Source organism: Saccopteryx bilineata, chromosome 3 (assembly GCF_036850765.1).
Source record: "Saccopteryx bilineata isolate mSacBil1 chromosome 3, mSacBil1_pri_phased_curated, whole genome shotgun sequence".
NCBI lineage: Eukaryota > Metazoa > Chordata > Mammalia > Chiroptera > Emballonuridae > Saccopteryx > Saccopteryx bilineata.
Window position 1 is genome coordinate 269,779,502 of NC_089492.1, and position 14,610 is coordinate 269,794,111.

Genomic DNA, 14,610 nt, shown 5'->3' on the forward strand with positions numbered 1-14,610 from the left:
CCTCTCGCCTGTTGGGCACCAGCGCCAGTTCTGATGATTGGTGGGTTGCCCACTCCCCAGGTAGTGCTGACTCGGCATCTGAAAGGTGGTTCCCATGGGCTCTCATCTCTCTGGGGGCCAAAGGTCACGCCATCCGTGCTCCACCTCCAAAGAGGTCAGTGCTCAGGGACACTGCCAATGAGGACTGAATGGAGACTAAGGTATCTAGTCCACCCACCCTGCCATCCAGCCAGACTTCAGGCAGTCTTTTCTGCTTTCTAACCATATGCCACCCCAACTCTGGCCTGGCTTTCTACTCCCAGAAGTTCCAAATTACTAGAGTTATCAATACTTTGTTTTTATTTCAAAACAGTGAAAACAAAAATAAATATCTTTGGAGAGTAAGAGTACAGGGGGGTGGGGCTGGAGACTTGGAGGTGTCCTGGCTTCAGTGGTCTTGAGTGGAGGTGCGGGGAGCCTGAGGTCCTCAGGCTGGTTCCTCCCAGGCCAGGCTCTGTCCCGTACCCGCTGGGAGGTCTGGGGGCTCCACCAGCCTCGCCTGCCCGGCTCCCAGGCCGGGCGCTGAGTCAGCGGAACCTGCGAGGATTAGGCTCCTGGCGCCTGCCTAGGTCTGGAGCATGATCGGGCAGACGGATGAGGCAGGGGCACCACCCCACGGGGGGCTCCTCTGCCGGCTGGCATGGTGCCCACAGCCTCAGTGGTGACCCATGTCCTCCATGCCCACACGGCCCCAGACGCCCAGCACGAAGCTCTCGATGTCGCACTCGTTGGCTCCACGCACTATGCGGAAGTGGCCCCTCTCGCCCCAGGCTGGGCCCCATGAATTGGCTGCGGTCTGGAAATGAGGAGGGGGGTGAGCAGTGGCATGGAGAAGCGGAGGCCTGGGGGAAGGGGACAGTGGCTGCAGGGCCCACAGCCCAGGGACTTACCCAGTATTTAAGTTTCCTCCCATCAGGTAGTGACTCCTCTCCCCACCTGTGGGCCAGAACCAGGCAGGGACAGGGCTGCTGACTGCACCTGCTTTCAGAGCTCCCCACCCCGGGGACCTTCCCTAGCCAGGCCCCTGTTGCCTTTGGTCATTTGGGTAAACTCTTAGGACCTGGGCAGGTCTCTGTCCCTGTCTGCACCTCCCTAGGTCTCCACATCTCTAAGTCTGTGTGGCCGAGCCCAGTGTGGGGGAAGGCACCGGAAGGAATACTGAGGGGTGTGCAGAAAAAGGGCAACGTGGGCCTCCGTCCTCCAGGGACCCCCATCCTGCGGGCCATTTCTCTGCAACCTCGCACTTCTGCCTGCCCTCCCTCCTCCCTTGGGGAGCCGAGGAGGGGTGGGTGCCAGGGACCGGAAAGAAGAGACTCAGAGAATGTGGGTAACTTAGGACCCAAACTCCCGCTGTGAAGTACACCTCAATGGTTGGACAGTTGAAGTCAGAGACTCGAACGTCTCCTGTTATCTCAGGCGGGGAAACTGAAGGCTGGGGAGGTCAGTTGCCGAGCCAGGCAGAGCTGAGAGCAGGCGCTGAGATGGGAGAGGTGAGCAGCTCCTGCCTCCTTGTCTGTATTTCACTGGAGTTATTTTACCCCAACGTGTAAGGAAGGAGCAGTCCTCGGAAACTTTAAAAAGCACCCAGCTTTTGGTGTGACTAGGGTAAGTCCCTCCATCTTTTTAAGTCTCAGTTTTCCTCTTTGAAATAGGGCTTTTCAGAGAGATGGTCTGGATTCAAGGTAGGCTTAGAGCCCCCAGTGTCAACTCAACTGCCCTCAACCTCCTCTGCCCCCAAAGCCCCTCACCCTGTGATCTTGACCGAATGGGTCCCGTGCCGGCGGTATCGCTCTGGCCTCCCCAGGCTCACTGGTGTGTGGCTGTAGATTCCACCCTGGTACAGGAAGAAGTCCTCGTGTACCTCCATGAGGGCTGTGGGCAAAGGTCAAAGTTGGGCCAGCTCAGCCCTTTAGCACAGGCACCGAAGCCCGATTGGAGATGCATGCCCGGGCCCCAGGGCCTCTCCTACCAAGAATCTATATGCCCCCCTAGGGGCTGCCCATGGGGAGGGGACATGGTCCCCCCCCACTCCTGGCCCCAGTGAACTTGCTGCTCAATGCTGTACAGACCACTTGTGCTGCTGTGTCCCATCTTAAGCAGGCACAAGCTTTTGGAGCCAGGGAGCAGGGTGAGGAGCACTTACCTTGGACAGGGCCGTTCTCCATCAGCTCCTTCATGATCTCTTTCTCCTGGAGCGGGGAGGAGAGTATCCCTTAGCAGTGAGGCTCCAGCCTTTGGCCAGCCTTCCAGCTCTCTTCCTCTGCCCCCTCACCCAAGTGCAGACTTACACTGGAGCCAAGGCGGTAGGCAGGAGTGACCTGGTAGATGTCATTGGCATGGACATCGCGATTGGGACAGCGGGCCGTGGCCTGGCGCTTGCCCCGACCCATGGCACGGCTGTGCATCATGCAACGCGGTGCGGGACCAGCCTCGTCCTGTTTCTGACCCGAGAATGGGTAGCAGTGGTCAGACACAACCCTGAGGGGGCAGCAGGAGGGAGCAAAGGCAGAGTGAGCATGGCCTCTTCGTTTTTTATTTTATTTTATTTTATTTTATTCATTTTAGAGAGGAGAGAGAGAGGGAAAGAGAGACACAGAGAGAGAGAGAGAGATAGAGAGAGAGAGAGAGAAGAGAGAGAAGGGGGGAGGAGCTGGAAGCATCAACTCCCATATGTGCCTTGACCAGGCAAGCCCAGGGTTTCGAACCGGCGACCTCAGCATTTCCAGATCAACGCTTTATCCACTGCGCCACCACAGGTCAGGCAGCATGGCCTCTTCTAAGGCCCTGCCACATGCCCTCCTCCCTGCCTACACCCCCTACTGCTCACCCTCGACGCCGCAGGAACCACCAGGCGCCATCCAGATGCCCTCCACGGCAGCCCTGCTGGTTGTGCTTGTCACAAGACAGCAGGTTCTGGGGTGACAGGACAGGTGTCATGTGCCCCAGAGAATGGATTGAGACGCGATCAGATGCCACGGCTGGTGGAAGGAAGCGAGAGGGCCATCAGAGGGCTCAGGCTGTGGCCTCCTTTCCGGCCGAGCCAGCCCTGCCCTCGGACTTACCGGCTGTGGAGAAGGCCCAGGAGCCTGCACAGTTTCCCTGGTCAAGAGGCTCATGGATTAGGTTGGGCCACTTCTCAGAGGCCTCAAAGGCTGTGGGCAGTACCTCTCCTGGGACCAGCACTGTCTGCAAGGCAAAAGTCACTCAGTCTGCCTCCTGTTTCTGCCTGGCCTGCCCCTCAGAGGCCTGTTGGCATTGGAGGGCCACCAAGAGTCCAAGGCCTTCCGTGGTTTGATCTTGAGACCTCCTGCTTTGGAGGGATTCCAGCAACCTCCATGGTGACTCAAATAGAAGACCCAACCACCATTTGGTCCCTTCCTAGTATCAGGTGAGGAGTGACTAGTCCCGTTTCACAGATGAGACAACTGAGGCCAGCAACAGGGAAGAGGCCAGGCCAGAGTCACCCTGCTTTTTTATCCTTAACCCCTGCCTCCTTCCTCTTCTGCATCTTCTAGTCTGTTGCATCCTCTTTCCCATCAGGATCTTGGGCTTCGGGCCGCAAAGAGCAGGAGAGGGAAGAAGCAGTCAGGTCCCGTGACCGGGCAGGCTGCCAAGGCAAACAGCAGGAGGCAAACAGCAGAGGCCCCAGGGAGTAAGGGCAGAGGCAGGCTCTGCTTAGCCCAGCCTTGAGCTCGAGTCCCTCTTCAGGGAGGGCCACTCTGGCCAGCCCCCTCCCTTACCCACCGCTGAGAGATGGAGCCTCCAGCATGTGCCCCTTCCTCACCCTTTGTTCTGGGTTTGGTTCCCATTTCACCCCTGAGAGGGTCCCGCGAGTGGGAAAGGAGAAGCCCCCTCCTCCCTTAAGCTTCCACTGAGTTGTTTCCGAGAATTGCTGCTCTCTGGCCAGAGCTGGAGGAGTGTCTGTCCTTCCCTTCCCAAAATACCAAGGTGACCTCCTGGCCCTTTGGGCCATGACTTAGCCGTACTGGGACCAACAGCATTTTTCCCAGGCTGGGCAGGCCAAGAAGGGGCTCGGGCTGGAGCCACGACACTCAGAATTAGAGCATCAGTTCTTCCAGCGCAGCACATCTTGCTATAGGCAAGAGCGGAAAGCCCAGGGAAAGAGTGACTTGTCCAGTGTCACGCAGCCTGGTAGAGAGGGATAGGCCCAGGCCCTTGGATGAATAGGGCACAGGGCACCAAGATCCCTCGAATCCTATGCCACGAGGTGGCAGGGTTGTGGGCAAGGATGGACTTACGTGAATCTCATTCATGCTGGTGACGGAGGAAGATGGGCGGATGGTGCCCAGGCGGTAGCGAATGCCCTCATCCAGGGTCATGCCCCAGAAGGCACTGTGGTTCCCAGCACGCCACCTGAAAGAGGGGATGCGAGTGACAGACCTGCTAAAGCAGGGGGCCCTGGAGGTATGTGCCTGTGGTGGGAGAGACGTGTACCGGCTACGTGTGCACATACATGAGGTCTGAGGGTGGGTGTGCTGGCAGGACACGCAGCGCGGACAGAATGCATGTGTGCTGCGTGTGCATGCGCATGTGTGCCCACCAAGGCCTTTCCGGGGCCTCTCACCCATAGTTTCCCTGGTTGATGGCGTTGATCATGTCTTGGTCCACCAGGCATGGCTCCTGATCACACTCCCACTGCCCCTTCTCCTGGCAAGTGCTGGGAGAACAGGAGGGAAGGAAGAGGTGAGGGGTTGCTGGGCAGCCACTCCAGGGAAGGGGCCTCCGAGGTCAACGCGGGCCTGTGATTCCGTACCAGTGTGCGTGGCAAGACCCTTAGATGGTCCCACCCAGCCTGCTGGTTTTAAATGTCAAGTTCACGGTTCTCAAGTTTATATCCTCCCAGATCTCTCCCTAAATTCCAGATTCAAGAATCTTCCTGCTACTCAACATCACCACTGGGGTGTCTACTAACGGGTCAAACTTAACACATCCCAAACTGAACTCCTGGTCTCCCCTACTCCCGTGCCTGCGCCGCCCACAGTCCCCAGAAAAGAGTCACTCCATCCTTCCTGGAGCTCAGGCCAAAAGCCGGACTCTCTCATCTGCTGATCCAATTTATTGGCAAATCCTGTTGGCTGTACCTTAAAAACACATCCACAATCCAAACCATGTCTCATTTTTTCCTGTAGACCCCGTGGTTCAATCACCTTTCACCTGGATTATGCTGCAGCCTCTCACTCTTCTCCCCACTTCGGCCCTGCACCTTCCCTTCAGTATATTTTTAACACAGCTGCCAGTGATCTTGTTAAACCCACGTCATTCCTCTGCCCCGAACCCTCTACTGGCTTCACATCACAGAATAAGAGCCAACGTGTTTATGGTGCCAGCAAAGTCCTGCATGATCTGTCCTCCTGTCCTCTCTCTGACTCCTGCCCCAGGGCCTTTGAGCTGCTCTTCTTCCAGCACCGCATGGCTCACTCACTTCTTCCAAGTTTTCATTCAAATGTCATCTTCATTCAAATGTCACATTCTCAGGGAGGCCGGCCCTGGCCCCCGATCTTACAATCCAACATCCTCCACTCTCCCTATCTTCCTTCCTTGTTTTACTTTTCCCCGCAGCATCCATCACTACCTGCCACACTACGTATGTAGTTATTTTAGACCTCTTTCCTCATAGTCTCTAGGGTCCTTGAGTGCAGGTATTATTTGGTATCTTCAGTGCCTACAAAAGAAAACCTAGCATATAGCAGGCACCCAATAAATGTTTGTTGAATGAATGAATGAGGCAGTATAGCCGAGTGACTAAGAGAATAGGTTCTGAAATTCAAATCCTGGGTTTCAGTCCTAGTTGACTAGTCACATGACCTCAGGTAAGTTATTTAAACTATTGTCTGTAAAATAAGGACAATACCAGTACCACCTTTCAGGGGAGCAATGGCAGGCTCGCAAAGCATTTAGTGCAAGGCCAGGCCCATCTTAAGTGTTCCAGAATTGTTATCAACCATGATTGCTCTCATTACAGGAACCCCGCCCCCACCCCCACCCCTCTGGAGTTTCAGACTCAGATCCAACTGGCCTCCTGACAGCTCCTCTGGGTGTGTAAAAGTCACCTCAGACTTAAAATGTCCTGTCTTTCCCCAAGCCTGCTGCTTGCCTAACATCCTCAACTCAGATTATGGCACCTTATCTACAGGTGTTTAAGCCAGAATTCTGTGTAATCTGTGGTCTCTTGAACCCACTCCTCCCCCACCCCCACCCCATGCCTCCTCAATCAGCAGGGGCAGGAAGTCACATAACAAAAGGCTCTGAGTCCATCTGCCTGGTCCTTCATCGCCTTTCACTTGGACCATGGCCGTGGCTTCCTACCCAGGCTCCCTGCCTTTTGATGATCCCCCACACCCCTTTCTGGAACCAGAGAGATCTTTGAAGAATTGTAAATCAGATTGTGTGCCCTCTAAGTGGAGTCTCACAACACTGAGAACAAAATGCAAAATCGTTGCCACAGCTTATGAGACCCATGGGAGGTGGCCTGCACCCTAACCTCCTGGGGCCTCTCCCTGTTTCACAGCTCCAGCTGCAGTGAGCTGGGTCCCACCGTCTGGTCTTCCGACAAGCTGTTCCTCCCATGTTCCATCCCGGGCCTCCCATCTCCCTGCTATTAGCATTAAATGACCTTTCTTGAGTGGGCTTCCCTTGCCCCCAACCCACTCTAAACCAGGGTCCCCCAATATTCTGTCTTTCCCCATACACAGTATAGGAGGTTGCAGTGAGACGTTTGTGTGTCTCGTTCTCCGCCACCCGAATGGAAGCTCCAGTGCAAGGACAAAGACCTGTGCCTTCCAGTTGCACATAGTAGGTCCTTAAAAAACAGGTGTGGACTGAACAGTTGCATTCTATGAATTCTTCGACGCTTTTACAAGCTCATAACTGCTATTACAAGATTCTAAATTGTCTCCTTCCAAGCCCGCCGGCTCCCGCCTCCAATGTTGCCTTTTAAGGAGCCTCAGGGGAACCAAGACCCAGTATGGCTGGGCTCTCCAGTCCCAGGATTGGGCGGGGCACTTTCAGGGAGGGCCAGTGAGACTGTGGGGAAGGCAGGCCCTCCTCCTCCTCTTTCCCTGCAGCCTGGGACTCTCTCCAAGCATCCATCCAAGCATCCATCGAGGGCGCGCACAGCCTGGAAGGCCCACAGGCGCGGCCCCACACCCTCCCTCAGGTGCCGAGCACAGGGAGCACAGCTGTCCAGAGCTGGCATGGGGTCAGTGGGTTGGTCAGTCTTTGCTTGCCACCTCCCCTTTTCCCCCAGGGCTGTCCAAGCAGGTCTAGACTGGACTGGTGACAGCAGGTCCCAGCATTCCAGAGAGGCTTCTGGGGTGGCCAGGCCCCAGGGACAGGCGTGGAAGAGAGCGTTAACCTCTCAGAGTCCAGAGGCACCTATCAGGACTGGCAGACTCATGCACACGTGCCACCTTTCTGAACACACACACACAGTTCACACACACACAGCATACATACACGCATGCGCACACACATTCTCTCACCCGGCACACTCTCACCCACCACCCCTCACGCCAGTGAGGCAATGGAAACAGCTTATGCGTAATGCATTCCAAAAAGTTCCCTTCTCCCTGGAGCCTCCCAGGCAAAAAGAGGGCAGGGGGTGGAGTGGGTGCAGGGCCTCCTCCTCTAAGTCACAGGGTCACCATTATTTCCGTTAAAGCAGTCAAGGCTTCCTACCCAACCCTTCTCCACTTCCCATCTCAGGCCTTAGACTAAGGGACACCCCTGACCCATCTAGAATGGTGGGGTACAGGAGGGAGGGGGCTGCATTCCAGGGAAGGCCCTGCTGCAGGCAGACTGACCTCCAGCTCAGTCATCCCTGACCTTCATCCGGCCCAGGGCAGCGGATGCTGCAGTCAGAGGTTTCCTTCCTGGCACCCCCTTCTTGGGCTCTCCTGTGACATGGAGAAAGGTCAGGAGGAGCAATAGCCAAGCCCAAGCTCAGAGGGGCCAGGAATGACTCCCAGCTCGGGACTGCACCTGAAGTCAGCTATCCGTGGTTGATCACCCCTGAGGAATGTTGTTAGAATGTTGTTTATTTAAGTTGATGTGATCAGTGTAAAAATTCCCATGTTTCAGATGAGAAAACTGAGGCTCAGACAAGGGAAAGGACCTGCCCCCAACAAGTGAGTGACGATAGGGTTTAAACCAAGTCTGTCAGCTACAATGCCCACGGGCATGCTCCCTCCAAGCCCCAAACACTTACCAACGGTTACAGTTGTCCCAGTAAGTTCCCAAGACTGGATAGATGTGACCCTCATGCATACATCCTAGGGGAGGAAGAGAAGGGAAGTGGAACTGAGACCAGAGATGATGGGCTGAGGTGGCCAAGTTTCCCAAAGTCAGGTGTCCGGATGGACACACACACACACTCACACCCCTGCCCTCACTGAAACTGAAGTCAAACTATAACTTAAGACATCTTCTGCAGGGTCACACACCAACTGCTTAGGAAGTTCATCAGTGACTCCAACTTAGATCCCTCTTGCTTCACATGCTGCCAGCCAGAACACTTTTTGCACCCTTTGCATTACGTGAGTTGGGGCTTAGAGATGGGGTGTGGGCGGTGCATGGGGAATCTGAGGCCCAGAGAAGGCAAGTGACTCCACTAAAATAATACAGCACTTTGGGATGACAACCCAGGTATGCAATCCCACACCCACAGAGCCATGAACCTGTGGTTAGGAATTCAGGGATTCTCCTATTGGACAGGGACAAGTGCCTGGCAAAGGAAGGTGACGGACGAGGGCTGAAGGCAGAAACAGATCTGAGCCACCTCTCAGGTGTGTCCAGCCGTGTAAAGGGTAGGGAATACGGGCAAGGGCAGAGGAATGGCTGAGATGACCCTGGCCAACCTCTGTGTGCTTTATCAGCCTGAGGGTGAGTCAGCGGGTGGGGCCAGCACCTTCCATGTCCGGAATATGGAAACAGGACTGGGAGAAAGGGCAGGCAACTGCCCTTCTAGGCCAACTTAGAATCCCACTGACCAAGGATCTTCATTTTTTTTCCCCCAGTCTTGCTGGAGAGATTCAAGTAAGACCAGAGTGGGGACTTCCTAGAAGAACAGAGAGTGAAGCGGAGTCTCTTTCCCAGATTCTACAAACCCTCCCCTGGAAATGTCGGTGCATCAGCCTTGCTCCTAAGCCTTGCTGAGTTTGGGCCTGAAAAAGCCACCCACCCCTGGCCATCTGGTGCCCACCTTGGATGGGGGGGAAAGGGGGCGGCACGCCGAGGCAGAAGTCCCAGAAGTCCGGGCAGCAGTCGGAGATGGTGCGGTTGCAGAAGAGGTCACAGTAACAGGTGACGCCCAGGTAGGGCAGGCCGCAGGTGTCCGAACGACCTCGGCAGCACAGGTCCTGCTCTTGGCAGTACCGGCCGCCAGCATCCCGGATGCCCCGCAGGTGCAGAGCCGGCGCTAGCTCCCGGCGCCCACGACCCCACCGGACACCCAGAGCCGACTCAGCAGCCAACAGCAGCAACAGCAACAGCCCCTGTGGACATCTCCACATGGTGCCACTGGGGCCCCAGGGAGGGCAGAGGGCAGGGGTCTGAGGAGGTGGGCAGCAGAGACTCCCCGGAACCCCGGGGGCTGATTTCCCAGCTTCCTAGGACTGTGAGTCCAAGGGAGTTCAGCAGGATCAAAGACCCCGATTCCTGTGTCCCTAGGCAGGACTTGGGCAGAGGAGCCGCAGCACATGTGCCTTGGCTGACAGGGAGAGAGGGGACTGGGCAGGAAAGTAAGCTCCTCCCTGACTTGCTTGGGGAACTTTATGGATGGGAAGTGGGGACTGTGGCGTTCTTGGTGCTCCCCCCACCCCAACACTGACAGTTCTGACCAGAGGTCTATCCTGTCCTGGGTCCCTCTGCCCCTGCCTCAGCCTCCATCCCTGATATGGGTCCTCTCTTCTGGTCTTCTCTGTGTCCCTCTAGCCACTCCACGCTCCCTCTCTGCCATCTGTCATGTCCCTCTGCTTGCCCCCTCTCTTCCTCCTGTCTACACCCTCTCCCTTCTAAGCAGGGGAGCGTCCCTACCTGATGAGGGGTGTGGGCTGGCCCGGGTTGCCCCACGCGCCGCCTCTGGACTCCTGTGACTGGACTCCTGTGACCGCTGGACACTCAAAGTCAAGTGAGGAGCGCGGGGCGGGATCGCTTTTTTGTACCGCCCCACCCGCGGAGCCGCCCCAGCGGCCAGCCAGCGGCGGAGGGAGGAGCCCGGCTCCGGCACCTGGGGTAGCCCTCAGTGCCTCGGTAGCTGGGACTTGCGAGAGGCGCTGTGAGCCTGTGATTGTGCTCGCTTGGTCTCCGGTGAAAGCCGTTCCCTCAGGGGGCGGAACTCCAACCAAAAGAGAAAGGATTGTGGTGTGACACCGGTAAGGACTTCCGACGGGCTTCACCGTGGAGATCAGCGGCTGGTGCGGAGACGGGTCTCCACACTGGGGGCAGCGGAGCTATGAGTTTTGGATCCAAGTTTGAGAAATGATGAGGAGAGGGCCGGCGGCAAACATCTCTAAGTTCAGCCATGCACATCCTCCTTCACAGTGCCCCCTAGGCTTGGGGTTGCCCCAAGCCACCTCCTTCCTCGGAATGAATGGAATCCAGACAAGGATGATTTATGACCGACCCTGCAGATTCCTTGAGCAGTTTCTTGTCCCGAGGGGGTGGGGTGGGTGTGTTGTAGGGCTGCCTCCCTGCCCCACAACCCCTCTTTGAGTCTGCCTGGGCATCTTGCCTGGCACTGGCCCCTCTGTCAACCCTGAGGGCATCCTGCTTGGCACCTGTCCTCCTCCAGGACCCAGTGGCCGGAGCCCTGCCAGCTGGCGCCCCCCGCAGATCCCCCCTTCCTGCCCTGGGGCATAAACCCTTCCTCTGCCCAGGCTGGCCTGCGCTCCAAACAATGGGGCTTCTGTCCCGCCAGGGCTGCTGTCACCTTTTACCTCCCTGTTGCGCAACCTCTTCTTTTCCAACAGGTTGGGTTCAGGCCAGAGAACTCGAACAGCAGAGTGGATGAAAGAGACTACATCTGGCCAGATCCCCTATCCCCAGGCCTGGGACTCAAAGCTGCTCCTGGTAGGGGTGTGGGGGAGGGGGGCTCATGCATCAAGCTTGGGGATTCCCTTTGCCCTCTCTCTTACCTCCCCGGGCCCCTCCCCAAGCCAAGGGGCATCCTCAGCTGGCTAGTCCCTGGGGGAGGAGAGAGACCAGGACAAATAGGCATCTGTGACTGGGTTACCCCCTGCCAGGGGACAGGGCAGTGAGTCACCAAGGGGATCCTGCCCTAGTGGGAAAAGGGGCAGAGGATGGGGGAATAATGTCCTGGCACTGGCACTGACACACCCAGGAACTGGCCTGTCTGCTCCCGGCAGGAACTTGGGACAAAGCCTAGATGGGAAACTGAGGCTCAGAAGATCAGCTGTGTCTGAGGCCACACAGCCAGAGTGCAGGCTCCCTACCTGCCACAACTCCACTCCTTTCCTTCCAGTCACCTGAGTCACCCAGTACAGGTCTCAACACCCTCCTGCTTGGGAAGTCCCTCTTCATACCTAACCTCCACTCACCTTGCCGCACGACGGGCCTCTCAGTAAATGATAAATGTCATATCCTCGGGGCAGGAGATGGGGGCTGCCTTCAGAAGAGCTGGTACCTAGAGTGCCCACTTTCATGGATCAGCTTCAGTTGGGCTCTGGGATTGAGGCTGGCCCAGAAACATGTGGCCTGTCCTTTGCCTCAAACCACCCTCTGTAGGCCACTATTCGAGTCTGTGCAGTGTGTGTATGTGTGTAGCTGTGTAGCTGTGTTTGGAAGGTATTTTTGCTTGAGTGCATCTGTCTGAATCTGCTTGTCTGTTGTGTGCCTGTGCATCTGTCTAGATGTTGCGTCTGTGTGGATCATGGGTCTGTCTGTCTGTCTGTCTGCCAGTGTGTTGTTTACCTATATTTGTGCGCTTGTTGGCAGGTATGTCTGTGTGTATAGATGTGCGACCGTCCCTGTGAGTGTGTCTGCCTGTTTACTAGGTTTCTGTGTATCCGTGAAGGTGTTTGTGTCTGTTTGCGGGTTTTGGCTGCCTGCCTGTCCCTGCCTGTCTGTTTGTCTGTGCATAAGAGTCAGGAACGCAGAGCAGGGGAAGATCATGGAGCCAAGAGCGTAGCTGGTGGGGCAGGGAGGGGGGGTCCCCTCTCAGCACTGAGCTTGGCGCTGAACCCAGTGGAATCTCGTGACTTACTGGGTCGCCTGGCCAAAGAGGAGAGGAAGAGGGCAGGGCTCGGGAGGGGGAGTGGAGCCCCACTTTCCTTTTCCAGGGCCTCCTCCTTCCTGGTGACTCATTCTGTCTTATTCTTGTCCAAGGCCCTGAGGCAGAACAACAGGTGAGGAGACACAGCAGGATTTACCCTCTGAGTCCTCTGCCTCCCAGAGACAGGTGGCCTGGGGCACCTGTCTGACTCTGTCCTGCTGCACTTGTGGCTCTGGATAGACACTGCCCCTCTCTGAGCCTTGGTTCCCATCTGTACCCAGATGCTCCCTTGGAGCTTTCATGCTCTTTTCTTTCTACAAAAGGGGTGAAACTAAAAGGGGGCAGTGACATGCCTAAGGTCGCACAGTAGAGCAGAGACCCAGGCCTCCTCTCTTCTCCCAGGAGTCTGGCACTGCCCCCTCCCCCCCAGCAGCTGCTCTGGGTGCTCAGAATGGGCCATTCTCCTCTGGAAGCTGCGCAGGGCCCCCTGGGAAGACAAAGCCCCATTGTGCCCGGTTCAGCCCAGGTCTGTGGCCGAGGACCCACTACATGAGCCCTGGAGGCTCAGCTGTTTGGGTCATAAATGGCACTCCAGTTCAGGCTGGGCTCCCTGGCGCCCCAGTGTGGTCAGCTAGACATGTCCAGAACTTGGAGCAGTGATACCTGGGACTAAGTGTGAGGTCCAGGCCAGGGCTAACATGGGTATTGGGCCATGTCATGACATGTCGGGTTCTGGGACCTGTTGGGTTGCCTTACAGAAAGCACGGCCTGCAGGGCCGCGTGACAGGCTGAATGCTGCTCTGCCGCGGCGTGCTGGCGCTTGTGGGAGATAAGATCTGGGCCACGTGCAGGTGCCTTGCACGGAGTGGTGGCACGCACGCTCTACTGTCTGATCTTCTCACTCATTCAACAAACCTGGGTCGAGCATTGACTATGTACTGGGCTCTGTGCTCAGTGCTGTGTTCAGGACTGAACCAAATAGACTCCGGTCCTCCTGTCGTGAAGTCTGCAACTGAATGGGAAGACCGACAAGTAAATAAGCGAACACAGATACCGTTAAGTCAGTCTACAATGTGCAGTGCTATGAAGATTTGCAGTGACCCGCCCAAGAACCGGAGCAATGAGGTGGTCAGGGAGGCTTCAGAGAGAAGATGACATCTCTCTGAAGCAACCCTCTTGTCTAGCATTCCTAGAGCCCAGGGGAGGGTGGACCAGGAAGGAATCAGCATGTGCAAAAGCCCTGAGGCCGGGCACAAGTTGGCCTGAGAAACAGAAGACACCCAGAGCGGCTGTAGCTATAATGAACAAGGGGGCAGATGAGCAAGATGAGGCTAGGGGATGGGCTGCGGCCCATCAGGCAGGCAGGACCCTCAGGCGGTAGTAAGGAGCTTGAATTGTCTTCTGACTTCTGAGAGTTCATGAATGCAAAAGCTTACTCTGGCAACTCTGTAGTAGACTACAAGGTAAAAGTGGATTCAGGGAGCCCAGGGAGGAGACACTGGTGTAACGCGGCCTAGAGACAGGCTTGAAAGAGGCTGGTGGCCGTAGAAATCCAGAGAAGCAGACCTATTGAAGACCTGTTTGAAGGTAGGATGGACAGTACTTGCTGAAGGATCAGATGTGGTGAGAAATGGTAAAGGATTTCTGGGTGTCTAGCGTGGTGGGTGCAAATTCTCTGCTCCTCCCACTGAGAGGCAGAGACTGTTTCCCTCCCTGGAATCTTAGCAGCTTGGGGGTCTGTTTGGACCACAGAGTACTGCGTGCCAAGTCCCACGTGCCCCGTGCTGGTTTCCAGCTTTCCTGGAAAAGAGGAGGAGCACTGAGCCTGCGGAGGCTCCAGTGGTGGGATTCAAATAATTTAACAACCGCTTCTCTGCCTTAATGATCATTTTAAGCATAAAAAAATTATATACCAAAAGGTAGTTTATTATTTCATGCATGTAATACTTAAATAAGAACAATAAAAGAGATACACAAAACTAGATTATGTTATAAGAGTTTTAAAATATTAATGAAAAAATATTAAGTAACACCCGACAAAAAAAAAACCAATAATAAAACTGTTATTTAAGATATTTCTGTATTGCTTCTTGATTGGTGTCCTCACATGCAATTCTTTTCACCTTTGGACAGAATGAATTACTACAGACGCTTAGAATAGGCTGTTGTGTAGATGAACATTAAAAAAGAGTAAGGGATGTAAAGTTGTAATTTCCACATTGTGTGGCTGCTCAAGCGCCCACCTTAGAGAGATCCCTGATCACAAGTGCCATTTTAACAACCGGTTCACTGAACTCAACAAAAAAATCAGGTATTGGTTC

The 14,610-nt window shown here is 55.6% G+C and overlaps 1 protein-coding gene and 1 long non-coding RNA gene across 2 annotated transcripts; one reads left to right on the forward strand and one right to left on the reverse strand.

Annotated features, from left to right (window-relative positions):
- Positions 1-321: 321 nt before the first annotated feature.
- Positions 322-10,239, reverse strand: TINAGL1 (tubulointerstitial nephritis antigen like 1). The gene is made up of 12 exons (XM_066269827.1): positions 10,093-10,239; positions 9,260-9,576; positions 8,267-8,330; positions 4,625-4,717; positions 4,299-4,413; positions 3,102-3,225; positions 2,867-3,017; positions 2,328-2,517; positions 2,183-2,228; positions 1,788-1,911; positions 930-975; positions 322-835 (listed from the first exon to the last, which is right to left on the reverse strand). Exons 2-12 carry the CDS (start codon positions 9,567-9,569, stop codon positions 695-697), a joined length of 1,404 nt encoding a protein of 467 aa, XP_066125924.1. The 5' UTR covers positions 9,570-9,576; positions 10,093-10,239; the 3' UTR covers positions 322-694.
- Positions 10,053-12,985, forward strand: LOC136331410 (uncharacterized). The gene is made up of 3 exons (XR_010730480.1): positions 10,053-10,186; positions 11,028-11,127; positions 11,424-12,985. It is a non-coding gene; the product is annotated as an uncharacterized lncRNA (long non-coding RNA).
- Positions 12,986-14,610: the final 1,625 nt, after the last annotated feature.